Source organism: Chelonia mydas, chromosome 3 (genome assembly GCF_015237465.2).
Source record: "Chelonia mydas isolate rCheMyd1 chromosome 3, rCheMyd1.pri.v2, whole genome shotgun sequence".
Lineage (NCBI taxonomy): Eukaryota > Metazoa > Chordata > Testudines > Cheloniidae > Chelonia > Chelonia mydas.
Window position 1 is genome coordinate 155,393,998 of NC_057851.1, and position 27,062 is coordinate 155,421,059.

Consider the following 27,062-nt stretch of genomic DNA (forward strand, 5'->3'; position numbering starts at 1 on the left):
TGGATTTCCCTACTGCAAGGAGACTCGCCCTCTGACAGGAACGAACCGCCCCCTACTCACTTACACAGCACACCCACCCCAGCGCAACCCTTGGTCCGAGCACCACTGGGAGCCGGGCCGGCTCGTTACTGCCCAAAGGCGCAAGCCAACCCCAACTAAGGCTGGGGCGGATGGGGGGAGGCACCTGCCGCCGCTCACCTGGCACTGGGGACTTCCCGCACAGGAACAGCTGGAGCTGCACCGGCTCAGGAGCAGGACGCTGCTCCCAGCGACCAGACACCGAACTTGAGGCCCGCCCAGGACGAGCAGAGTTGCCGGCTGACCCCGTGACCTCCGGTCCCATGACACACACCGAGGCGGAAGGGTCTGCGCCGACTTCCTGGAGCCGAGGGTGAGGCGGCTTCGATAGCAACGGCCTCCCCCGCCCGTTGGGGCCGAGGGCGTGGCCGGCGCAGACTAGCCTGCTGGGAGGGGCGGGGCTGACTGGAGGCGGCCGCCAGGTTCGGTTGCCGCCGCAAATGGGCTTGGTCGGCGGGCGGCTGGGGTGGCTGCTGGGCTGGAGGGAGCGGCTCGCCCGTGTGATGGCCGGCCCCGGGCTGAGCATGCTGCCCTAGTGCGGGGGCCATGTCGGAGGCGGCTCGGAGCCTCCTGCAGCGCTGGGGCGCCAGCTTCAGGAAGGGAACCGACTTCGACTCGTGGGGGCAGCTGGTGGAGGCGATAGACGAGTATCAGATGTGAGTGCGGGGCGGCGCCGGGACGCGGGCGGGGGGCCAGGAGCGGAGACGGGCAGGGATGGAGGGGGCTGGGATCCTGGCTGGGAACGGGGCCGGGCCGGGACACCGGCTGGGAGTGGGGCGGCAGGACGTTGGCTGGGGGCGAGAGGGGGCACTGGGGCTAGAGAAGGGACTGGTTCAGTAGTGCCCGGCCCCGGTGTGCCCGGTGCTGTACGCGCCACGCAAGGTCTTGTCCCTCACAGTCCAAGAAGTCAGGTGCCCTGTGAGGGACGGGGGCAGAGAGGCCGCTCCCACCTGAGCAGCGCCCCTCCCTGCCCTGGCACCGTGTAACGTACCCACCTGAGGCAGCTGAACTGATCCTGCTGCCTCTAGGGCTGGCACTTGTGGCTGGTCTCTCCCAGGGGTGGTGGCAGGGGTGGGGCTGTGGGCAGGCTGGGTGGCTGCTGGGCACAGCAATGAGATCAGTGGTTCTCAAACTTTTATACTGGTGACCCCTTTCACATAGCAAGCCTCTGAGTGCAAGCCCCCCCCCCTTATAAATTAAAAACACTTTTTTGTATATTTAACACCATTATAAATGCTGGAGGCACAGTGGGGTTTGGGGTGGAAGCTGATCTCTCGTGATCACCGTGCCCCCCCCATGTAATAACCTTGCAACTCCCTATGATGTAATCTCGTGACCCCCTGGGGGGTCCTGACCTCCAGTTGGAGAACCCCTGGATTAGAGTATGAGTGGTGTGGGATTTTTTTTTGGAGGGGGGGTTAAGGGTCTGTCTTGTGGAGTTGGGGCTCCACAAGGGGGATCTGGGGAAGTTAGGGAGGCTGTCGATTTGCTTTGGATGTTAGCCTGTGGGCATCATGGAGCCTGTGGGCAGCTGAAGGTGACACCTGAGCATGGGACTTGGCAATGGCTCGGAACAGCTGTTGGAAGGAATAGTTGAGTATGAGATGTGGGTGCCAGGGCTGGGGAGAAGCAGATGGGGCATCGCTGGGCCTAGTCCCTACTTACTTACGAGAAAGGGCTGTCCCACCCTGCTCTCTGGCATGTATGAGCCACTGTTCACTTGGCGGGAGTCAGAGCCCAATCTGCATGGGCAAAGGGCTTGCTGCCCCATTTGCATCATGGAGGCTCCCTCATAAAAGAAGAGGAACTACCCTTGGGGTGGAGGGCAGATACTGGCTGCAGTTGTTAGTGCCTCTCTTGAGAGGGCAAGCTGCCAAGCGCACACAGCAGCACTGGTTAGACCTTTGATCATCCTTGGTGTGTGTGTATGTAAAACAAACAAACAAAACCAAAAAACCAGTAACCTTTGCCATATACTGCCCTGTCACTAACTTCCTTTTGGGGAATGGAGGTGGATAGGAAGATTATCAAGGTAATTATGAGACGATTTCAGCTATACTCTGAGTCTGTAGATTTCCTTGATCCCTTTTTCTGGGTATAGAACAGACTGCAGTGGCATCAGTTGTTGATCTCCTCTTACTGATGGAAAAAACTCAACTGTCTGTTAATATTGGTTCCATCTGCAACTTTTTGATGCACCATTGATCTAATGGTGGTGACTGCCTGTGGAATCCTGCAGGGGTGGACAACGGCGACTCTTCCATGAGTTAATTCCTTAAACTTGGAAAGGTCTCAGTGCTGAGCAAGTTCATCCTTCCCGTAAAAGCCCCCCTCTCTTTTGCTCTATATTTTAAAGTACTTCATACAGTAACAGTATCTGGACAGTTGATTGGTTGGGCTGCGCCACAGCTTGGCTGTTAGGAAAATGCCTACCAAAAGAGAAGAATCTTGCACTGTGATCTGAAGATTGCAGATCTTGGGCTCAGCTTGATCATGGGGTGGTGAATTTCCTAAGAGGCCTGTTGCTTGGAAAATCCTTCAGGTTCACACTTGTGCTCCATCATTCGTAGTATTCTCAGAGAAAGATGGCAAAAGAGATGGTTTCTGAGATAGCCAGATCAAAATCCTAAATGACTTAGGAAGACAAGGGCCAAGACTTTGAATTTTATCTGAAATTGGGCTTGTAAATCAGAGTAAATTATAAAACACTGATGTTTATGCTGTCATCACCTCTCTCCACTTAGCAAATGGGGTGACACAAGTTGAACAGTTTGGTTTCCTATTGGTTTTCTGAATAAGGACAGGGTATTGTAATAATAAAACCTTGGGAAGGAAAACAAGGAGGTCTGTTGCTAGTGCAGTACTTGAAAAGGGGTGGAGTTCCTTCACCAGGTGAAAGTAAAAGGTGTTTCTAATAGTTATTGTTATGTGGACATCCATAAGGAAAAAAGAGTCAACCATAACCTGAAAGTTTGAAATCATCTTGGCAATCTAAGAACATAAAATCTCAGTAGAGGGTGAAATCAGTTTCCCAAAGTGAAAGTTTCTCCAGGCTTTTTCACTCTGAGGTCACTTCATGAGGGTGGGGTGCAGGGTCCGAGAGTATGTATCTTCCTACTGCTTGGTTTGTAAAATACTTAATTCTGCAGAACAATCCAGTTTGAGAACATCAGCTTTAATTACTACTCTCTTTTCACCAGCTTCACTTCTTTCTGGTCAGGAGTGAGCTGAAGCAGGTGTCTTTCACATGCACTCTTATTTCTGTCTGATTTGTAACAGGAGACTCCTTTTCTAACACAAGTGTACAACCATTCAGCTGGGTGTCATCAACATGTTGGTGACAGTGTAGTACATATCTGCCGATGATCTCAGTGGTTTTATATGTTGAATAAGAGAAGTGATAGGCATGAGCCTTGAAGAACCCCACAAGAGGGGACCTTTCATGAGGAGGAAGAGGGTCCCATTGCAGTCTTCTGATCTTTCATAGGAAAGAGCAAAGCCAGTTTAACATGACTCTGTTCACCTCTTCTAGGTACTACAGGCAGGTTAGTAGCATCTCTTGATCAGTCCCATGGAGGCCGCTAATAAATAACAGCACTAGCATGGATATTTTGACCTATTTTTTAGCCTAGGGAGATACACCAGCATGGTTTAATGCTGTTGCACGTCAAACCCTAGTCTGAAGCCATATTAGAAGGGGTCTGTCTAAATTGTCGCAGTTGGCTGAAGTTGACTAGCTCCGATGGTATCAATTTACCCGGGAAGTGGAGGTTGGAGATGGTGTGGTCACTGGCAAGCTTGCTGGCATTGCATAATGGCTTCCTGAGTACAAGCTGGCTTATAGCATAGTTTTAGTGCTGTTGGTGGGTTCAAAAAAGAACTAGAGAGGTTCATGGACTTGTTAATGACTATTAGCCAAGATGGTCAGGGGAACAGCCCTATGCTCAGGGTGTCCCTAAACCTCCAACTGCCAGAAGTTCTGAGTGGACAACAGGGGATGGATCAGTTGAAATTGCCCTGTTCTGTTCATTCTCTTTGAAGCAGTTGGCACTGGCTGCTATTGGAAGACAGGATGCTGGGTTAGGTGGTCTATTGGTCTGATCCAGTATGGTCATTCTTATGGGGCAAAACAACTGCTTGCCTCCTGCAAGTGTCTGTGAACATGTGGTCAGGTCTTTGCACTGGCTTCTTGCACTTCCAAAAGCAATGCAAAGTGTTGGTAGAGCCCTGAATGACAAGGACAGCCTGTCTGAGTGACCATTTCTTGAACCATCCTAGCAGTTCAGATTGGCTGGAAGATCTGTGGATTGGCATCGGGACCTTCTCAATTAAAGACCCCTTATCCTTGGAATTCTCTTCCCTGGGCAGTTCAGATAGAGCAAACTTTAGAGAACAATGCAAGACGCATTTACTTAATTGCTTTCTTACATTTCTGACAAATGGAAAGATGATTGTGCTGATACTTCTATAATCAACAGCAGTGGTTCTGCTATGGGAATAAATTCTTTATAAATCATTACAATTAGTACTACTGTGCATACAGTGTATCTTCACACTGGTTAAAGCACAGCACGGGGACAGTAGATCTGAGCTCTATTTCTGCCATGTGTGACCTTGCGTAAGTCATGTAACTTCTCTTTGCCTCTATTTCCTTGTCTATAAAAGGGAGATTAAAACCACTGTGGTGTGTGGCTATGCTATTTTTCCCTCCCCTGGTTGGAAGGTGCTATAAGAACTTAATAACTGCTCCAACTCCACATGTCCTCTTGCTGCGTTTTTGATTTGTAGGATCTTGAGCTTAAGACACAGAACTGGGAGTTCAGACTTCCAGTGGCAAGTTACCTAATCTCTCTTTGCCTTTGTTTCTGCATCTGTAGAATGGCATAATGTACATCTCACAAGGGTTGTAAAGCTGGATTCATTCAATAGTGTAAGTTATGGGGAAATCCTAGATGGAAGGAGCTGGAAAAATGTTGAGTACTGTTGTTGTCGTCCCTTTATTTATAGGCAATCACAGCAATTGACACCGAAGCTCCATTTGTTTAATTTTTTCCTTCCTCACTGGAAGGAAAATTTGTAGCTCTTCCCGTGGATTCTCTTCAAAATGCCCCTTAGTTTCCTTTCACTTTCTTGGGCTATTTGCTTACTGTAACTTTCCAATCCAACCCCTTGATGCTCCTCTCTCTTTGATTGTGGGTGGAGTCTCCATTCAGGATGTGATGATGAGGGGAGCAAATGTCAACTAAGCTATGCAATACAGTTTCAGCCCATCCTTGCCTGCATTTTATCTCCAACATCAGAGAACATGTGGTTACTACCTACTGCACCAGTTGCTACTCTCCTCCTAGACCCATCACCTGTGGAAACTTTATGGGGGGGTCTGACAGCTGCTATAAAGCCTGCATTGACTTTCATTAAACCAGGTTTCCTCTACTGGCAGTATAGCCTAGAGCTAGTTTTTTGGTTTGGTTTTAAAAAAAAACCCAGAAAACAAAACCAAGTTTAGTACCTGTTTGTGAAAGTGGCTGCAGGTTGTGAAGGGCATTAGTTTCCCAGTTTGCTTAGAGCAAATATTAAAGCCCCATGGTACCTTGTTTTTTTCATTTTTTAAAGAGGTTGATGTGTTTGGTGCTGCTCTGAGTATATTTTGTCTGTCTCTTCCCCCCCCCCCCGCATCGAACTTGAGTGAACATCTCCACGAATGCCTGTTCCAGTGACATGTTTGTATAATGATTAAGGATCTGGGATGGGGTAGTCTACCCCTTGTGGGTGGTGGTGCCTAGGGGTCAGCCCAACCCCTGTCACCTGAAATGGCCCATTAAGATTTTGAAAGGTTTCGATGATTGCAAAGACCTAGGAAATAAGAGGGTGTTGGTAGAGGGGAAGCAGTACCGGGAATTAATAGTGTGTTGGAGAAAATCGGTTATTGTTTCTTTAAGGACCCAAGGCCAGGAGCATTGCAGAGTGTGTGAGGAGGAAGGAAGGGGACAAAGCTCCCCTCACCAATCGGGTATAAGCTGGGAGAAGGGAACTAGTGTATATGCTGCCTCCTCCCTAATAGCATGGCACATACCAGCAGGAGAAGGCTGGTGCTGAACTCTCTAAGCCTGAGGACTAACTGGGGAAAAGAAGGCAGCTGAAGAAGAAACTTGCTAAGGCCCTACAACTGGCCTAAGTTACACCTCAGCTCCAGGGAGTAAAGCAGGGGATTCCTGGCATGAGAGTAACTGTTTAGGGTACAACCCAAGCTCCATAAAGGGGCCTCCTGAACAGGGGCAAGAAAGCTGACCAGGACCGTTATATGGACCTGGAATGGGTGTGAACTGGGTCAACTACTAAACTGAGTTGCACTTCATAGAAAGACTTAATAAATCAGACCCCACAAAAGGGATACTGTGGCATTACTCAAGGTATAATCTGGACTGTTGAACAGCTGTGTCCTCTCAATTCTCTAACTTGGGGTGCCTTTTACACTGCTTCACTGTGTGAGGGCAACCACTCTAGGTCCACTCATACACAGCCTACAGCATGTAAGTATTCTCAGCTATACAAAGAGTGTATGGCCAGCCACTCTTTAATTACATTGTGGAGCAAACCAGCAAATTCAGTCCCAGACTTGCCCCTAGAAATGTGTGTCTTGTACTGCCCAGCCCTCTGCTGGACAACACAAGCTCATATAAAGTATGTCATTTTATTAATAGAAAATGATATGCACAAATCCCGTTATCTCAAATGGCGTTTCCCAAACCCTTCAATCCAATCACATTGGTTTAGATAAACAAAGTTTAGCTACAGATAGATTTTAAGTGATTACAAATAATGAGGCATAAAAGTCAGAATTGGTTACAAAGAAACTAAAAGTAAAACACAATTAATATGACAGGTTTCAGAGTAGCAGCCGTGTTAGTCTGTATTCGCAAAAAGAAAAGGAGGACTTGTGGCACCTTAGAGACTAACAAATGTATTTGAGCATAAGCTTTCGTGAGCTACTGCTCACTTCATCGGATGCAGTGCACCGTAGCTCACAAAAGCTTATGCTCAAATAAATTTGTTAGTCTCTAGGGTGCCACAAGTACTCCTTTTCTTTTCACAATTAATATCTCACTTAACAAGCTAGAAAGCGGAAGGTCTGTGTCTCACCACATGCTTCAGTAGTCCTACTGGCAGAATTCCTTTCAGACAGGATCCCTCCATCAGTCCAAAGCTGTTACTTTTTTCCTCAGATATCGTGGCTGCTGTGGATTGAGAAAGGGAGAACATTTTGGGGCATCTGTTCCCCATTCTTATACCTTTCCCTCTTTTTTGAGAATCGTTTCCAGCTGGGGTTCAGGAGACAAAGTCTGTGGGGATGGGAAAGATGTAAATTTTTTGGTCACCCCCTTTTTCTTGCCAAAGAATGGCCAGTTAACCAGGTAATGGTCTATTTGATTTCATTGACACCTGGCTAAGGCGTCAGTTTGCTTTTTATCTCTGAGGAACTGATTTGTGGCTGCTTCCCCAAATTTGGAATATGTCTTAGAGCTTGTCTACACTGCAAGGTAACTTTTTTCAGAAAAAAATCCCTAGTTTTGGCGACAAAAAACTTCCACCCCTGCAAGAGACTTTTGTCTTTTCCCCTCCCTTTATTGTTGACAAACAGCCAATGTAGACACCACAGGTTTTTTTCTCTCAATTTTATTGGCCTCCAGAAAGTATCCCACAATTCCCATGCTGCCGCTCTGGTCAGCAGTTTGAACTCCACTGCCCTGCAGCCAACCTGTCCCTCCCCCATGCAAGACCCAGGACTTTTAAATCTCATTTCCTGTTTGCTGGCTTCCCAGAGGAGCTTCCCAGGTGAGCATGGTGGGCTATCACACCAAATGCGCTCCCACTTGGACCACTGCTGAGTTGTTGGATCTGATTAATATGTGGGGAGAGGAGTCTGTTCAGTCGCAGCTGTGAGTGACCCGTAGGAATCAGGACACATTTGGCAAATTTCTCAAGGGTTGTGCGAAAAGGGCTATGATCGGGACATGCAGCAGTGCAGAGCGAAGATAAAGGAGCTGAGGCAGGCGTACCATAAGGCATGGGAGGCGAACCATCACTCCTGTGGTTCACCTAAGACCTCCTGTTTCTATAAGGAGCTGAATGCTATCCTTGGTGGTGACCACACCTCCATTGCCGATTGCCCTGTGGATACTTCACATGCAGCGGAAAGAGGGGGTAAACCCACAGGCTGGAATTGTGGATGAAGAAGTCAAGGTAGAAGAGGATGTGGTACTCCCAGCGGGGTCCCTCAGTGGGGCAGGCAGCCAGGAACTTTTCTCCACTGCAGAAGTGCTCAGCGGAGAGCAGGAAGCAGATGAAACTCCAGGTAAATTGCTGTGGCTTGTGTAGGGAATTGAAAAGTGGGAGGCAGGTAGTGTTTTCTGTGAGCTGGACATTGTCCTGTGTAGCTAATCTGCATGGCCAAGCAGGGTGTCAGTGGACATTGAGTTCTGCAGGGAATCCTCCAGAGAGGGAGGCTTTGGAAAGTTTCCAGGAGGTACTTGTTAATCCTCTGCCTCAGATTCCAAGGGATTGCAGCCTTGTTAGTTCCCCCATTGTACGAAACTGTACCATACCATTTAGCAATCACTGGAGCTGGGACCAAAGCAGCACATAGCTGAGCTGCATATGGACTGGGATGCAAGCTGCAAGCATTCAGCGGCTGAGCCCTGGTTTCTCTGGTCACCCTCAACAGGGGGATGTCAGCCAGCAGGTTGGCCGCCTGTGAAAAAGTATGGGATAATTTTAGAATGAGTTCCCTGCAAGCCGTGACCTTTTTGTCTGTACACACAACCAGCTTCCCCCCACTCCTGAAACTCACCATGATTGGGGTGCTTGCAGAGCCGTGTGCCTGCCTAGAGTCTCCGAGAGAGAGTGATTTCTACTAGCAAAAGGCCCTTGTTACTAAAATGTTTGTCATTTGCTTGACTGTAACAATCCCCCTGCGGCAGATAAGAAAAAAACCTAGGCATAACAAAGAAGACGTACTCTGCGAGGTTCTACAGCATGATGAGAGACAGACCGGGGAATGGAAAGAGTGCTGGGAAACCGAAAGGCAGGACAGAAAAGAGAATACTGCTTTTGCTAGGCATGATGATAAGTTATGGAGGATCAGACAGAGATGCTCAAGTCATTGATACAGCTGCACACTGAGCAGATCCGAGTTGGAGCGCCACTGCAGCAGATATACAATTCTTTGCCAACCCCACCCCCCTCTATGCCCACACATTCCTTTTCACTTCCCATTCCCCATCACTCCACCCCCTCTTACAGCTTGCACAAAGATACCTGGAGCTACATTCAGTTGTGAGGTTTTATCGTTTTTCACAATAAATAAAGGCTAAGGTATCTAATGGTACAACATTTTTATTCTATGTTCTACAAAAGTGTGTAGCAATCAATTCACTCTTAGGGACAGGCTTCTAAAGCATTGTGTTGCATGGATCTTGGGCCCCAAAATTGTATATGGATGCAACAGGGAAGCAGTTCCAAAGCAGACCTGTGTTACTGCCCCTCATTGTCAAAGTGGTTCCTCAAAGCCCCTCTGATGTTAATAGCAACCCCCTGGGCCCCTCTGATAGCCCTAGCATCTGGCTGTTCAAACCGTGCAGCCAAGCACTCTGCCTCAGTGCTCCACACCTGAGCAAACATTTCACCCGTGGATTCACACAGATTATGCAAAGTGCAGCATTTGGCTATGACCATGGGAATATTATCCTTGGTAAGGTCTAGCCTGCCATTTAAACACCTCCAGCGAGCTTTCAAACTGCCAAAGGCACATTCGACTACCATGCGGCACCTGCTCAGCCTGTTGTTAAAACACACCTTGCTGCTGTCCAGGTGCCCTGTGTAAGGTTTCATGAGCCAGGGCTGTAAGGGGTAAACCCGGTCTCCCAGGATTACTGTGGGCATTTCCACATCCCTCACTGTGAACTTGTGGTCTGGAAAGAAAGTCCCCACCTGCAGCTTTCTGTACAGGCCACTGTTCTTGAAGATACGTGTGTCATGAATCTTTCCAGATCAGCCTTCATTGATGTCCTTGAAACACCCTGGTGATCCACAAGCACCTGCAACGCCATGGAGAAGTATCCCTTCCTGTTGATGTATTCGGAGGCAAGGTGGTCTGGTGCTAAAATTGGATTGTGTGCCATCAATCGCCCCACCACAGTTAGGGAAACCCATCTCTGCAAAGCCATCCACTATGTCATGCACATTTCTCAGAGTCACAGTCCTATGCAGCAGGATGTGATTTATTGCCCTGCATACTTGGAGTAATACAGCCCCAAGAGTGGACTTTCCTAGTCCAAATTGTTTTGCAACTGACCGGTAGCAGTCTGGATTTGCCAGCTTCCACACAGCGATTGCAACACGCTTTTCTACCAGAAGGGCAGCTCTCAGTCTGGTGTCCTTGCGCCGCAGGTCGGGGGCCAGCTCAGCACATTGCTCCATGAAGGTTGCTTTACACATCCTAAAGTTCTGTACCCACTGGTTGTCATCCCACACCTGCGTGACAATGCGATCCCACCAATCAGTGCTTGTTTCCCTAGCCCAAAAGCGACGGTCTACTGTATGCAGCTGGTCTGTGAATGCACAAAGCACTGATAAGTTGCTGCCGTCCATATCACACTCGGGTGCCTGCAATTAATCCTCTGCTAACTTTGTGAGCAACTCTGTGAGTAACTCTGCTGCCATGCACGATGTCCTCAGGACAGCTAACAGCGCATAGGAGAGAATTGCAGGATCCATCCTCTCTCACTGCAGATGCTGGTGCGCACTGTAAAAGAATGACAGTTGGAAAAACAGCGCAAAAGGAAGCCAGAGACGTTTGGAGGGGTGGGACACAAAGCGGTGCATGACGGTACATTTTGCCCATCCCCGGATGCGCTCAGTTTCCGCATTGCCACAACACCTAGCGATGGATGGTGTCACCAGGCAGTGTGGGATACATACCCACAGTCCATTGCTCTCGCTGTTTCCAAAGGTGCCCCAAATGTGGACACGATCTGTCGCCGGAGGGAGCAAATGTAGACATGCTTTGGCGACTTTGCTTTTGTCAATTTTTCCTTGGCGACATTAGTTTCATCGAAAAAACTTGCAAGTGTAGACAAGCCCTTAGTAACATCGTACAGTAGAAATCTTAACTTTACATACGTTGCCACACATATTTTACCAGGACAATAAAGATTAGCAAATCATGAGTTTTCAGATTATTATTTTACAAGGCATAGATTTCATTGTACAAAATTTATCATAGCCTTGAAAAAGGGGCAGATATAGGGATAGAGACTGTTACAGATATGTGTTTTGAACCACTTTAGTCTGGGTGATTGAAACAACCTGAGTAGCAACTGAATGCAATGTATCTCAAGGTCCCATAGGGGTGTGTGTTGCAGGCCAGTGCCCCATAGCAAGATCTGAAGATGCTTTGTAACAATGCAGTCTTGAGGAGTTGTACCTTAATCCTAAAAGTTCCTCATGAGCTGAAATATGGTGTAGAATCATTGAACAAATAGGTTTTTTCCATCTCTAGCTTCTATCAGTCCATCTCCCAATGCAGAATCATTCCCTAGAGCACATCTTCAAATGCTTTGTCAAATTTCCATGATCTAACTGCCAGGGCTCTCTTCCCCCTGCTATGCAACAAGGGAAAACATGTCGTGTTCCTCTTTAAAATTTCATCCCACTACTTTTAGTTATACCCCAAGTAGTACCCTTAAATAAATACTCTGCCTCTGTAACATTTACACCCCTCATATATTTGTGGAATCCTTATTTTCCCCCTTTGTTTTTATTTTGCCAATGAGCCGTGTAAATGAAACTACCTTCTGACTGCTGGAAAATGGCCCCTTCTGGGTGACCTGGGCTTGGGAAAATCTGTGTTCCTACAGTACATGTTATCAGTCAGACACCTTACATGAGCACTACATTAACATCTAAAAACAAAAATTGGGCTGGTAAGAAAATGCCCAGTTTTTTCTACTGGAACGCTCTTGCTGTCATCAAATGCTGAAGTCTGGCATGTGACCATTGCATTATTTTTCATTTATAGAGGTCCACTGGGGCACTCAATGCTACACAGAGGACGTCAGTCCCCACTCAAGAAGCTTATACTCTAAATTAAATACCCTCCATCCAATCTCTCTCTCAAATCTTATGTTCTTAATTCAGGAAAGTACATGCTGAATGGTGAAAAAGGACAATGTGGCTTCTAGACCTTTTTTTTTTTTTTTTTTTGGCAATTAAAATTTTAAAGTTAATCCAAGAATAACTAACAAACCAAATTTGCAGTGTTCAGGTACGGTGCATGCATGCGTGCACGCGCTAGTGTTTGGACTAAGAGCCCAAGTCTCTTTATTCATAGAACAAGAACAATACAATATGCAAAAGTACAAGCTTCTTCCACGCATTGTCCTGCTAACGTATCTCAACCCTGTTCTGAAAGGATCATGTCTAAGAGTGAGAGGAACCAGGGCCCATTCAGTCCTTGGATATTTTTTTTCTGAGACTGCCAGCAAGAGTGTCTTGGTATAAATTGCAGGGTGTTTTGTGTTAAACACATTCACTGGGAATCTGACTGAGATGATCAGACTCTTCACTGAACAGCCGTCTAATGCTAGCAATTTTTGACCACGAATGACCTAAGCCAAGGTTGGAAGGACAATGAAAGTCACTATATCCCAACTCTAATCTGCTGAGTCATCCATTCTTCCCCCCTCCCCCCCATACAGTTTTTAAAGTGGAACTTTAAAAAGACCATAAAAACTAGGTTTTGCTTTTTCACTATTATGTTTCTCACTGAGGAAGATACACTTCACAAAAAATAAGGTTTTGGAATCTGGTACCAATGAAGGCTTTCTTACTAGCAAGTACAGTAGGCATGTGAGAGATGAATCAAGAATGAGCTTTTGAATTTCTCTAGGTTTTTTTCTCCTCCAAAAAGTTTCCTAAGTGACCTTTCAGAATGATAAGCAGTTGTGGGGAGAGATTCCTTTCCCTTTCGTATACCCAGTTCTGTACTTCTACTGGTACAGAAAGTTCAGAAGTGCTGATATATTGGATTTTTTTAAAAGAAAGGTTGAGATTCTATTTCAGGTTCACATGGAATGCAATCCCAATAGTTCCTTGTCAGTAACTTATTGCAAACTTGTAATGAGTTTACTTGTTCTTCCATAGATCTTTGCCAAAACTGCCTCTAAAAGCTTTTTAATTCATCTTGTTTCCAAATTGGAATTATAAACCTGTGCTCTAACATCTCTTACTTCATTAGAATGGAGGATGTCAGTTGCTGTGTTAGAACAGGATTAAAAGTTTAACTTCTGAAAAGATTTTTGGAAAGTAACAGTTCATCTATATAAAAATACTTAGCTCTTATAGAGTTTTTCATCCATAGATTTCAGTGCTTTATAAAGGAGGGTAGGTATCATTGTCCCCATTTTACAGATGGGAAAACTGAGCTACAGAGAGAGTAAGGGTCTTGTTAACATGTGACATCTGTAAAAACAGCCACATTAGAAAAGCATTAAGTTAAACAAAAACACCATTAGGATTAATCCTGGCATCCTCTCTCCAATGGTAAATGAATAGAGCTGTGCAAGTTTGCTGTCTGAACTGGAAAAAAAAATAAAAAATTTCAGATTGACCCAAAACAATTTTTTTTATTTTCCTAGCAAAAACAAATGCCGCTCCCCCCCATCCAACCACCTTGTTTCGGATCAAACAGAATGTTTTGTTCTCACTTTGGACATTTTAAACTTTTTTTTAATTAACAGCAAAAGAAATTTAGAAATGCCACTCACAAAACTGGAGAGGGAACAAGTTCAAAATGTGCTCCCTCGTTCAAAGAATCAAGTCCTCCTGTGTATGGTATGGTCAGGGCTATACCCCAGATTCCTCCAAGTTCTCTTCTATATAAGTAACAATGCTCTTTTTTCCCTTGGCTTAATTAAATTCCATGACTCTCATGCTCTATGATAGCGGATAGACCTGTTAATGCTTTCTTGCCCATTAGCAGATGGCATTGGTTTTTATGAGCCTTACTCTCAGTTTTATCCAGAAAATTAACATTTTAAACAATATCCAATTTGTTAAAATATGATGAAATCAAATAAATGCATATTTTGCACTTGCTGCTTTCCAACCAAGGGTCAAAGTGCTTTACAGAGACTGGTAATTACCGTCCTTGCTTGATAAATGGGAAAACTGAGGTCCAGAGAAGTTAAATGACTTACCCAATGTGTCACAGTGAGTCAGTGATCAATTCAAGAGAAGAACTCTGGTCTCCTAATTTCTGGTAGTGCATTCTGAGGGGCTATACAGTGGTATCTGCACTGAAGTGTGACAGTCTTCTGATTGTATGATAGATATGAATATTAAACTTGTTTTAATATTTGATATTTAAAGTACAATGAAACCTATAGAAGAGATCACCTTCATTGGAGGGCTCTCAAGGCAGGAGGTTGTCTAAAGTATCCCCAAATGTAACAAGTCCAGTTCTGCTACAGCTTTGTGAGAAGACCACTTCTGTTAAGCAAGTGATTTCGTCAGTCCCTTCTACTATGACATGCACAAAAATGACTCTTTAATTGAGCTTATCCTCATTTTGCTCTTTTATGATATATGAGGCCTGAAAGGTGCTTCTGAAAAGTGTTTGCTTGTTTTTACTTTAGACGTGTCAGGGATGTAAAAGCTGCTTTTTCTGGAAGATCTTTTGTGTCTTGATAATCAGTCATCTTAACTGAGGGAGTTGTATTGACTCTTAAACAGACATCTCTTCTCCAGAATGTCTGTCATTAACTTTATTAACACCTAGTTAACTCTAGACTGAAAATTGTTACTTTGACTCTCATGATGCTTTAGTTTCAGGAGTTTTCCAGTCATTACAGAATTATCCAGGGTAAACAAGACCTGTATTTCTAAATAAATGTTGTGCTTGTTTTTCACATTAGAAAGTTTAAGTGGTCCTTATACATCATAAAAAGATGCAATCCCACTCTTACCTTTTGTAGATCACCTGTAAGTCTCGTTTAATTGTCTGGTGTGATCATGTGTTTTCCAGTACAATGTCCACAGTCTAAGGGTTTTTAATATTAGGAATATGCAAGCACAACAGTCTACAAAACTTCTAGCTAACATGTTTTCTGAAGACAGCACCATGGGATTCAGTATGTTGTTCCCAATCTACAGAAAATATTTGATACACCTCTCCACCCCTTTCCCCATCCAGATTAGCAAGACACCTACAGAAAGAGGCCCAGTCTCAACACAACAACTCAGAGTTCACAGAAGATCAAAAGGTATGTTACTGTTCGTTCAGTCCATGGGGGCTTGATCCTGGTCACCTGTGTCCTCTTGAAGGCTCTCAGTGTCTCAGAGGACTGAGCCCTCTGTTTTTCTTCTCCCTTGAAGTATAAAGTACTGTGAAAACAGAGAATAGCATGGCTGAAATGTTTATCATTAGATGTGACAGATATTCTGATGTGCAGTAGTCATGTCTTACAATCTGGCCAGAATCCTTCATAACCAGAGTTTTTCTTTTTGGGTGACCTTTTGATAAATTACTTATAGAACTTTGGCAAAGAATTAATTAAATTTTGTAAAGTCCAAATGTAAAATGTCTTGAACTGCAGATGTGTCTAGTGTGTGGGGGAGGATGTTAAATTAACATGTAACACCCGATGGGTAATGGGACTGCCAAAGTCTTCTATAGCAGGGGTTCTCAAACTTTCTTTCTCAGGCCCTCCGAACATGCTATTAAAAACTCCATGGCCCACTTGTGCCACAACAACTGTTTTTCTGCATATAAAAGCTAGGACGAGCGTTAGTGGGTAGCAAGCAGGACTCCATGCGACAGAGGGCCCCAGGAAGCTAAGTTGCTCAGGTTTTAGCCCTGGGTGGCAAGGCTCGTGGCCCTGGGCTTCAGCCCCATGCGGCAAGTCAATGCTGGCCCTGCTTAGTAGACCCCCTAAAACCTGCTTGTGGCCCCCCAGGGGAGTCCCGGACCCCTGGTTGAGAACCACTGATCAAGAGTCTTCACATGCTTTCGACTGAACAAGATTGTAGTGTGTATTTGGTGTGTGTTGTGTTGTATTTTGTCAGCATCATGTTAGTGTAATTCTGGAAGGGGGTTTGTTAAAAATGGAAACTCCAACAGACTTTCTCAGCACTGAAAACCAGTTTTAGTGATGTGTATTCAGTATAATTAACCTCCCCCACCCTGCTGTTGGTAATACACAAGACTTTGCTACCCTTGTGATATTTTGTGAAGGGACAGGGTTTTATTAGGAGTGATGGCCATGTGGAGAAGACTTGTGATTACAGGTATTGTTTATGGGAGCAATAGCTTATTTGGGAATGGAATTTTCTAGTACACAGCTCAGTTCAATATACAAGTTACAGAATTATGTGTGGATTAGAGAAAAAGAACCTAGTAAGAGATGCTTTATGCTCTGCTGTGGACTGAGAACTTCAAGGTGGATAAAAAAATCTGAGAAATGAATATGCTGCTATTTTAAAATGTCCACATTTGCCTTTAGTTACTACACGGAGACACATGCTAGGACAGTGGTTCTCAACCTTTTCCATACCATGTATTAAAACAAAAAAGCTTTAGGACTCTTCTCCCCTTTTATCTAGTCATAAAGAGAGCATGTTCATGACCCCCCCCCCCCTTAACTTGTCTTGGGCCCCCATGGGGATTGTGACCATCATCTTCCTGCTCTCTTCCCCCCCTGGCAAGAACCCATGGACTAAGGAGATCTCTTTGGTAAGTCAGCAAATTTTGATTCTTTAATGGCTTCTGTTGTCATTGCAGATAGTTTTTAGTCTTTTGTTATAGTTTCACTTCCCCCTTCCCACCAATTTTGATTGTATATTCCACCCCCCCACCCATTGTTCGAAGTAGAGTTGGAAGGTGTGGTTTGTTAGCAGGTGGTGTTAATCTCACTTATGGCAGGCTGTGATTAACAGCATGCTGTCCTTTATGCTGTGTATCAATATGAACTTCACTGTTTCAAGATGATCACAAAGCTGGGTTCTTTGAACTTTGTGGATAGTGCCTTGCCCCAGATAAGGGTGTGTGTGTCATGGGGAGGGGAAGGCTGCTCCCTGTGGAGCATCTCTCTTGTAGGGCCTGGTAGAGTTGCCAGGTGTCTGGTTTTCGACCGAAACACTCGGTTGAAAAGGGACCCTGGCGGCACTGATCAGCACTGCTGACAGGGCTGTTAAAAATCCAGTTGGCAGTGCTAAGGGGCTAAGGCAAGCTAGTCCCTACGTGTCCTGGCACCGCGCTGCACCACAGAAGCGGCCAGCAGGTCCAGCTCCTAGGCGGGGGAGCCACGGGGCTCCATGCGCTGCCCCCATCCTGAGCACCACCTCTGCACTCCCATTGGCCGGGATCCAAGTAGATTTCTACTTGGTTAGGGTATGTCTACATTGCAAAAGAACAAAGCAAAACAAAAGGGCAGGGGGTTGTAACTCAGGTTAAAATAGCAGTGAAGACACAGCAACTTTGCTTTTAACTTGGGTTAGCAGCTTGAGTAAAAGCCTATTAGGGGATTGTATTTGAGCTGCTAACCTGAGTTAAGAGCAGAGTTGTTGTGTCTTCTGCTATTTTATTGTGAGTTAGCTAACAAGCTAACTCACATTAAGATCACACCTTTCTTTGCAGTGCAGACATACCTATAGTGAGCAAGCATAGCTTATTACTATACGTATATACATACCAGCTATATACACACACACACCCCTGAACCAACTATGCATGATGGGGTCTAAATGATGAGAGAGCTGTTACCACGCAAGAAAGAGATCTTGGAGTCATTCTGGATAGTTCTCTGAAAACATCCACTCAGTGTACAGCGGCAGTCAAAAAAGCGAACAGAATGTTGGGAATCATTAAGAAAAAGGGATAGATAAGATGACAGAAAATATCATATTGCCTCTGTATAAATTCATGGTATGCCCACATCTTTTGGGCAGATGTGGTCGCCCCATCTCAAAAAAAAAGATATATTGCAACTGGAAAAGGTTCAGAAAAGGGCAACAAAAAAGATTAGGGCTATGGAACAGCTTCCGTATGAGGAGAGATTAATAAGACTGGAACTTTTCAGCTTCAAAAAGAGACAACTAAGCAGGGATATGATAGAGGTCTATAAAATCATGACCGGTGTGGAGAAAGTAAATAAGGAAGTGTTGTTTACTCCACCTCCTAACACAAGAACTAGGGGTCACCAAATGAAATTAATAGGCAGCAGGTTTAAAACAAACAAAAGGAAGTATTTTTTCACACAACACACAGTCAATCTGTGGAATTCCTTGCCAGAGGATGTTGCGAAGGCCAAGACTATAATAGGGTTAAAAAAAGAACTAGATACATTCCTAGAGGATAGGTCCATCAATGGCTATTAGCCAGAAGGGGCAGGGATGGTGTCCCTAGCCTCTGTTTGCCAGAAGCTGGGAATGGGTGACAGGGAATGAATCACTTGATGATTACCTGTTCTGTTCGTTCCCTCTGGGGCACTTGGCATTGGCCACTGTCGGAAACCTTTAGTTTGACCCAGTGTGGCTGTTCTTATTACATTAATTGATCTCCTCAGCTTTGGCTATGTCTGTCAGCCTGCCCTTCTGCACAGGGTGTTAGTTGTTTTCATCCAGATCTCTACACAATGCATGTGACCTTTCAAGTTTCTGACTAAAAAGTGCTTGCATGAGCCTTTTTAAAAATTATTCTTGGCTTTATGCAGTGTTGAAAAAAATCTTATTTTTTGTGTGCTGATAACTTGCTGAAACACTTGCACAGCTGTATAATCTTAGGATGTCTCATTAAACTACTGGTCTGCTAACAACTTGGACCGTTCTTGAAAACCAAACTTCGCTTAGGCTCTCTATTTATGCAAACATCTCAAACTGCATTACAGTTAGCACAGTCATTACTCACACAACAGTACAGAGGAAGCCTTGACTACTAGATCAACTGACTTTTTCTCTTCTAAACACTAGTTTACATTGAAACTGGATCTTTAACAGCTCTAACTAGCAGAGTTTGTTACAGCTTCAGTACTGCTAATAAGATATTAAGTGTTTTCATTGCTGTAAAAGGAGCCTCTGCATGGGATAGTTGCAGCTGAAAACGATAGTGTTTAGCTGCATTTTGTACTTTCGGGTTGGGTGTGGTCCCTTAAAAATAGTTATGAATAATGGCTGCTGGTATCTTGCCATAATTCAATAGATTCCATATAAAACCTGTTCTTTTCTGTTTTAAACTCCAAATCTCTCCAAAGTTAATCTGTTCCTAATGCTGTGTTATCATTCTTCAACTCCCAAGAGCCTAACGACACACTTTGCAAGGTTTCATTTGCGCCACTGCAAGGAGTTAGCTGGTTAGTCCAGGCAGCTGTTAGAATCTAACTTCAGGATGGGGTCTGCTAAGCATGTCAGTGAGGGTGGGGGAGGGGGAAGAAACGAAGTAGCATTTCTGAAGACCTCGTTTACATCTCAGGCTCAATACTGTGTGTGTGAGACCGAGGAAGAGCAGAAGTTAAATTATGTTTACATGTCTTGCCTACATCACACAGTGCTGGAGATTCTTAGTGTACCAATCCTCTTGCTAATTGGAAGAGCAATTGCTCATTGCTCTCAGAACAGATTATGATTCTAGAGACTATCTGTTGTATTTTCTTAACACTCAGTTGGCATGCTCACTGCTCCTTTGCACTAATATTAGAATTACATTTTATATGTAGAGATTCTGCCTCCCTAGGGGAGCTCTGAGGAGTCCTCTGTCTTTCTCCATCACTTCAGGGGAGGTCCTACATTTGTGGACAGCCTCTTTCCTGTTTTCAGCAATAAAGAACTCCCAGTGCTGCTGCTTAACTGACTAGAGAGAATACCAGACATTCCCTTCTGGGGGTTGAGCATGCTACATCTGTAGCCCTACTATCTTTGATTTCCCCCACCCCCTTCCCAACCCTGACCGCGAGACGAGGCCATGCATTAAACTGAATGTGTGGAACATGGTACTCAATCTTTTTAACTCTAAGGTATTTGAGCGTACTCCAGAGCAGGATGTACATGATTTCTAATGTGTATTGGTTGAGGCCAGAGAAGCATAGTTTTCCAATCTGTTTACCTCCTAACATGAGGCAGATGTCATTCAAGCACAAAATAGACAGGGCTTTCTCAGGGTCCAGCCCAAGACTGGAATGAACTCCCATAAGAATGAAGGACCATCACAAACCTCACCAACTTCCAGTGGAAGTGCAAGGCACGCTTCTTTGATTTTTGCCTTCTCTAATGTAAACACATAGCAATGTGTTTGTATATATGTTATAAACAAAAAACTCCAAAACATAACACTCCACTGCACACACTTCTCTGCCAGGGAGAGAAGAGAACAAACACATGACAGATGTTAGGCCAGAGGTTCCCAAACAGTAGGGCCCACCCCAGGAATGTTCAGGGGGGCAGGGCCCAGGTCAGCCCCCATGGGCGTCAGGGAGGGAGCGCCTCCCAGCCATGGTCCCGGCCCCGTGCCTGGTCCTGCCCCCAACCTTTAGCATGGCTTCGCACCCGGCTTCCAGCCTCCACCACAACCTGGCTACGGCTCTGCTTCCACCCCCAGGTTCGGCTCCTTGCTCCCGGTCCCAGATCCACCCGCAGCTTCGGCCCCCTTATCCTGTTCCCCCCACTCCCAGCCCCTTCCCCCAGAGCCGTGGCCCCACTCCTGGCTTTGGGGGCGGGCACGACCCTCAAAAGTTTGGGGACCACTGTGTTAGGCACATTGTTTAGTGCACTGCTGGAAAGCGCTCGGATACTACAGTGCTAAGCATGGTATAAGAACCTGTGTAGTATAGAACAGAACATAGTATAAACTACAAGGAAGCTATGCCTAGATCAGCACCATCTCATGAGGCAATATTTTAAAAAAAAAAAGGCAGGATCACTGTACAGTAGGTATTGGCTTTTGGCTGACATGCATGGCTTGGGAATTGACCTAAACACTGTTGGACTCAGTAGTAGATCAGCCTCTTTTCTATTTTTAGGTAGTAGAATTGCTACATAAGGAACCCAAACTCTTCTTTTCTTTTTCTTTTCTTTTCTTTTCTTTTCTTTTTTTTAAACTAGGCAATAACAGATGCATTTATTGGACTTTCACCTGAGAAACTTTATCACCCATTGTATTTAACTTGCTTTTCTCTATAGCTTTATCATAGTCACCATTTTTGTCCTATTGGCCATATTGCACTTTTCTGTCTATCTTTTGTTAACCTATTGCTAGTTAGTTTGTCCCCATCATCACCAAGACATTTTCTTCTAGGTGCTGAATAATCTTGTGACTTTCAAAACTGTAGCCATTGCAGCAAAATGCTTCTAATGGGTAGTCTTGATTATTAGCGCCTACCTGATTGGAAGCTTCGTTCTTCCTGAAAGCTTTTATACTGGTGGCACTGGAGATTATCTGCATCATTGCTTGTAAGCCTTCTAACGTTCTCTATTTCTCTAGCTGTCCACTTTGAAAGGCCTTTATGAGAGATGTAATATATTGAAAGACTTATCTAGTCTTGTCTAGGGCTCCGGCTCTCTCCTCCACAACTAGATGAACTGAGGTCTTTTAGGGAATCCACCTGCGGTAATCTCACTGCAGCATCTCGCGCATCACTTCTGTATATGAAGAGAGAAATTACAACCTACCCTTGATCAATGGCAATCTTACATGGCTAACAAGCTTTAACTGAAGAGTTCTCTCTATTTGGGTGAAATTGTTAACCCGTTTCACAGAGTTTAAGTAGCCTAAAAAGTTTTACAAGACTTGCTTTGAATTCATAGGGACTGGTATTCCTAGAATATGTCAGCTGTTGCAATTGTATGGACCAGTAAGTTGTTGTTTTGTTGTTCAAGAGAGTCCTCTTCTATTCTTCCCCACAACACACACAGCAAAACAAAAACAAACCTATGCTTAAGGTACAATAGGGCCTGCTTCTTAGAGATTCTGAGCATCCACAACTTCCCCTGAAGGGTGATCAGTATACATCTCTGGATCAGGTCCTCGTTTAGTTTTGTAATCGATTCGGGGGGGAATCTACAAATCTTTCCTGGAAGGGCAAATGAGAACAAGTAATTTCATATTCTCAAAGTAATTGATCTTATTCTCAGACATGTCCCCCATCACTCCCAGAGTAATCATCAGGTTTATAACCAATTCATGGTGTGGGAGGCAGTGCCCCAGTCTGCAGTTCATTCACTGACACATTTGTACCAATGAGCTATGTGGAAGGAGTTCAATTGCCAATGGTTATGTAATATTATCCATTCCACTTTCAATCTCTCTGGCTTGTATATATTGTTTCTCGATGCAAATATTAAAAGAATGTTTGATGTTAATCTGTTAATATTTCTGTGTAATCAAATTTTGGGGGGTGTGAAGAAGTTTTTGTAAGCTTGTTTTAAAGAAGGGGGCTGTTTTCTTGCATGCAGCTTTAATTGGCAAACAAATGAAGTAATTTCCTTCTCTTCCTTACAGAAAACCATAGCTAAAATTGCAACATGCCTAGAATTGCGGAGTGCAGCTTTGCAGGTGTAGTAACTTAATGTATTCCCCTGCCATATCCTGTTCTGCTCTTTTTTTTTCTTTTGCGTTTTAATGATTGTCAACCAAAAACATGAGAAGACAATTCTCTATGCAAATCTGATTTGTGCCGTCGGGAAAGTGACTTTGCTTCTAATGTTAAATGTTTCTGTTCCTCTCTCTGTTAAGTTTCAGTGGAATGAAGTGGGGAAGTAGGTAATGATTTCTGGCTGACAAAGTTAGCGATCTCTTTGAATGCTGGGACTTCCACCACCAGGTAGTTGCTTGAAAGCCTCTGAATACTTCGGGGCATTTGCTTCAATGGGGTTTAAATGGGCGCGAAACTGCAGGCTTCCTGTTCCTTGTCACTTTAGATTCCTTCCACAGAAAATGACAGTGCTGGTGGTTTGCACAGAGGCTGTACAGACAGGAGCAGAAATAGCACTGGAGTGAACTTCACACAAGCCTAGCTGTTTTCACGCTATCCCTCCTAGACCTCAAGGAAGCACTTCAGCAATTTTCACTCTGCATAGATTCATGTCCTCATTACTCCTCCTCCAGGGGAAGCTGTGCAGATACAAATGTTGGGGGGCGGAGGGAAGAGAGTTAACTTTAAAAAGGAGGTGAGAGGGACTTCTAAAAATGGGAGACGAGGTGACAGAAAATGAATTTAGGCTCTGAGCTGTGGTGTGGGTTTTGTTTCTTCCATTATTCATCTAAATAAGGTCTTGTAGAAATCAATTTAAGATGTTTCTTCCTGCATTTTGACCTTGGCTTATATTTTCTATACCTTTCCACCCCTTTCAGTAGCTAATGAGCAAGTTATTTAAAATCCCCTTCTATTATCCTGGCTGCTTATGAAACAATAATTAATAGTTACAGTCACAAAAAATACAGGCAGGGGATGTACTTCATGATTTATGGACTATGTGTGTTAAATATGATTTGGTTTATAAGAAATTCCTCAAACTCAGTCTTGCCGGTAAAGTAGCTCTGGCCTTTGTCAAAATTATAGCAGAAAAATCTTGCTTTTAAAATTTTAAAATATAAGCTCTGTTTGCTTTTTGTGACTTTAAACATAGTCTAGTGTACAATATGTGTTAAGACTACAAGGTTTTGATTTAAAAGCTGGAACAATCCTGCATGCCCATTCTGAAATAGCAACAGACGGTGCATAATGAAACCTAATACTATCTTCCTTTGTAACTATCTAGTCCACGCAGTCGCAGGAGGAATTTAAGCTGGAGGATCTGAAGAAGCTAGAACCAAGTAAGTAGTATCTGACATTTTAAGTGGGTGATTTTAATAATTACAGTGGAAAGTCTGATAGCCACAGTAATGCTGACTGGCCTAAATGTGGGTAGACAGCAATGCTGGTAAGGTTATTCCTCCAAATGTTTGCTACCACATACATTCTTTAATAACCAGGCTTTAGTGTAGTGCTGATTTATATATGGATGTCCTTACACTTCAGTAGTCTAGGAATTTGTCCTCCCTTGAATGGACAGTGCTCTTTAGGGTCGCTAATAGTATTATAGCACAGCAGAATCCATCCAGTATAGCAATGGTTTTCAAACTTTTTTTTCTGGTTGAAGAAAATTGTTGATGCCCACGACACAATGGAGCTGGGGATGAGGGATTTGTGGTGTGGGAGGGGCTCAGGGCTGGGCAGAGAGTTGGGGTGAGGGCTGCGGGCTGGGGCTGGGAATGAGGGGTTCAGAATATGGGAGGGGGCTCTGAGCTAGGGCAGGGGGTTGGAGTGTGGGAGGGGGTCGGGGCTCTGGGCTCGGGGTGCAGGCTCTAGGATGAGGGGTTTGGGGTGCAGGAAGGGGCTCTGGGTTTGGTGGGGGGGATCAGAGCTGGGCAGGAGATTGGGGCGCAAGGTTGGGGCACAGGCTTACCTCGGGCGGCTCCTGGTCAGTGGCGCAGCGGGGGTGCTAAGGCAGGCTTCGTGCCTGTCCTGGCACCGCAGACCACGCTGCATCCCGGAAGCGGCCAGCAGCAGGTCCAGCTCCTAGGCGGAGGCATGCAAGCGACTCCGTGTGGCTTTCGCCTGCAGGCACAGCCCCCCTCAGCTCCCATTGGCTTCCCTGCCAATGGGAGTGCAGAGCCTGTGCTCGGGGCGGGGGCAGTGCGTGGAGCCCTGTGGCCGCCCCCCCCCCCCCCCCCCCCCCCCGCCTAGGAGCTGGACCTGCTGCTGGCCACTTATGGGGTGCAGTGTGGTGTCAGAACTAGTAGGAACGAGCCTGCCTTAGCTGGGCAGCACTGCCGATGGGACTTTTAACAGCCCAGTCGGTGGTGCTGACCAGAGCCGCCGCAACCCAGTGCCTTACATTCTGCGGCCCAGTACTTGGTTGTGACCCGCAGTTTGAAAACCACTGCAGTATAGAATACAAGCATTTTAAAAATTCTACACTGCTTAGTTGAATCTTCAACCTGCATGTATCTTTTTGAATGGTATTGTATTACAGTTGTAAGCTCAGTGGGGCAGGAAACATGTATTTCTCTGTACAGTGCCAAATACACCAGGCCTCTGCAAATAATTCAGAATATACTCGGATACCAAATCAACTCTTACCCAACACACTGGTGGTGGTATTGTAATAATGTCAAATTCTACTGAGGAAAATAGAAGGAAGATAAACTATGGCAAGTCAAGTGTAAAAGTAAAGTTAGGCAAGCCCAAAAAAAAATTTAATTTTTTTTTTTTTTGGGGGGTCTTCTGCTAGTTGCTCTTCAAATTCTAACAGCAAACTTTTTTAACCACATCAGAAGCAGGAAGCCTGCCAAACAATCAGTGGGGCCACTGGATTATCGAGGTGCTAAAGGAGCACTCTAGGAAGACAAATCTGTTGTAGAGAAGCTAAATGAATTATTTAGATTGGTCTTCTCTGTAGAGGATGTGAGGGAGATTCCCATGCCTGAGACATTCTTTTTAGGTGGCAAATCTGAGGAATTGTCCTAGACTGAAGTGTCAGTTGAGGAGGTATTGGAATAAATTGGTAAATTAAACAGTAATAAGACACCAGGACTTGATATTCAACTAAGGATTCTGAAAGACCTCAGATATGAAATTGCAGAACTATCAATTCAATCAGCTTCTGTACTAGTTGACTGGTGGTTAGCAAATGCTCCAGAGGTGATCCTGGTAAGTACAGGTCAGGAAGTCTAACTACTTTACTATAGTTACAGTTTGCCTGGTAATAAACAGAATTGTCAGACACCTAGATGAACATTGTGTTGGGGAAGAGTCAACACAACTTTTGTAAAGGGAAAACCTGTCTCACTAATCTATTAGAAATCTTTGAAGGGGGTTGTCAAACATGTACAAGCATTATCTTGTTGATATAGTGTACTTGGACTTTCAGAAAGTCTTTGAGAAGGTCCCTCACCAAAGACTCTTAAGCAAAGTGGGCAGTCATGGAGTAAGAGGGAAGGTCCTCTCATGGATCAGTAATTGGTTAAAATATAGGAAACAAAGGTTAGGAATAAATGGTCAGTTTTCAGAAGGCAGAGAGATAAATAGTGGGATCCCTCAAAGATCTGTACTGGTACCAGTGGTGGTCAATGTATTCATAAATATTCTTTTTGGGGGAAAAGGAATGAACAGTGGGAAGACTAAGTTTTGCAGATGATACAAAATTACTCAAGATAGTTAAGTCCGAAGCTGAATGTGAAGATTTACAAGGGCATCTCAAAAAATTAGCAATTGGTCAAAAAAATGGCAGATGGAATGTTGATAAATGCAAAGTAATGCAGGTTGAAAAACATAATTCCAATTATATATACATACCAAATGATGGGGTCTAAATTAGCTGTTACCACTTAATAAAGAGATTTTGGAATCATTGTGGATAGTTCTCTGAAAACATCCACTCAGTGTGCAATGACAGTCAAAAAAGCTAACAGAATTTTAGGAAACATTAGGAAAGGGGTAAATAATAAGACAGAAAATATCATGATGCCACCATATAAATCCATTGTACGGCCCTTGAATACTGCTTGCAGTTCTGGTTGCTCCGTCTCAAAAAATATATGTAAAAATTGGAAAAAGTACAGAGAAGAGTATAAAAATATTGCTCGGGCATGTAGGAAAGATATCAGGAGGGCCAAATCGCACCTGGAGCTGCAGCTAGCAAGAGATGTCAAGAGTAACAAGAAGGGTTTCTTCAGGTATGTTGGCAACAAGAAGAAAGCCAAGGAAAGTGTGGGCCCCTTACTGAATGAGGGAGGCAACCTAGTGACAGAGGATGTGGAAAAAGCTAATGTACTCAATGCTTTTTTTGCCTCTGTTTTCACTAACAAGGTCAGCTCCCAGACTGCTGTGCTGGGCATCACAAAATGGGGAAGAGATGGCCAGCCGTCTGTAGAGATAGAGGTGGTTAGGGACTATTTA

The 27,062-nt window shown here is 44.6% G+C and overlaps 2 protein-coding genes across 3 annotated transcripts in view; one reads left to right on the forward strand and one right to left on the reverse strand.

Moving 5' to 3' along the window:
- The window catches only part of BROX (BRO1 domain and CAAX motif containing), a 28,375-nt gene extending 28,040 nt beyond the window's left edge, over positions 1–335 (reverse strand). The window contains exon 1 of the mRNA XM_037895670.2: positions 199–335. The gene's annotated coding sequence lies outside the window, so the exon portion shown is untranslated. The remainder of the gene's footprint in view (positions 1–198) is intronic.
- Positions 336–389: 54 nt separating this feature from the next.
- Positions 390–27,062, forward strand: part of AIDA (axin interactor, dorsalization associated) — a 51,145-nt gene continuing 24,472 nt past the window's right edge. The window contains exons 1-4 of one of the 2 annotated variants that reach the window (XM_037895674.2): positions 390–734; positions 15,329–15,398; positions 22,622–22,675; positions 23,881–23,935. In XM_037895674.2, the coding sequence (XP_037751602.1) occupies positions 625–734; positions 15,329–15,398; positions 22,622–22,675; positions 23,881–23,935 (289 nt within the window). In that variant the 5' untranslated portion in view covers positions 390–624. The remainder of the gene's footprint in view (positions 735–15,328; positions 15,399–22,621; positions 22,676–23,880; positions 23,936–27,062) is intronic. The other variant, XM_037895673.2, reaches the window with a different exon arrangement.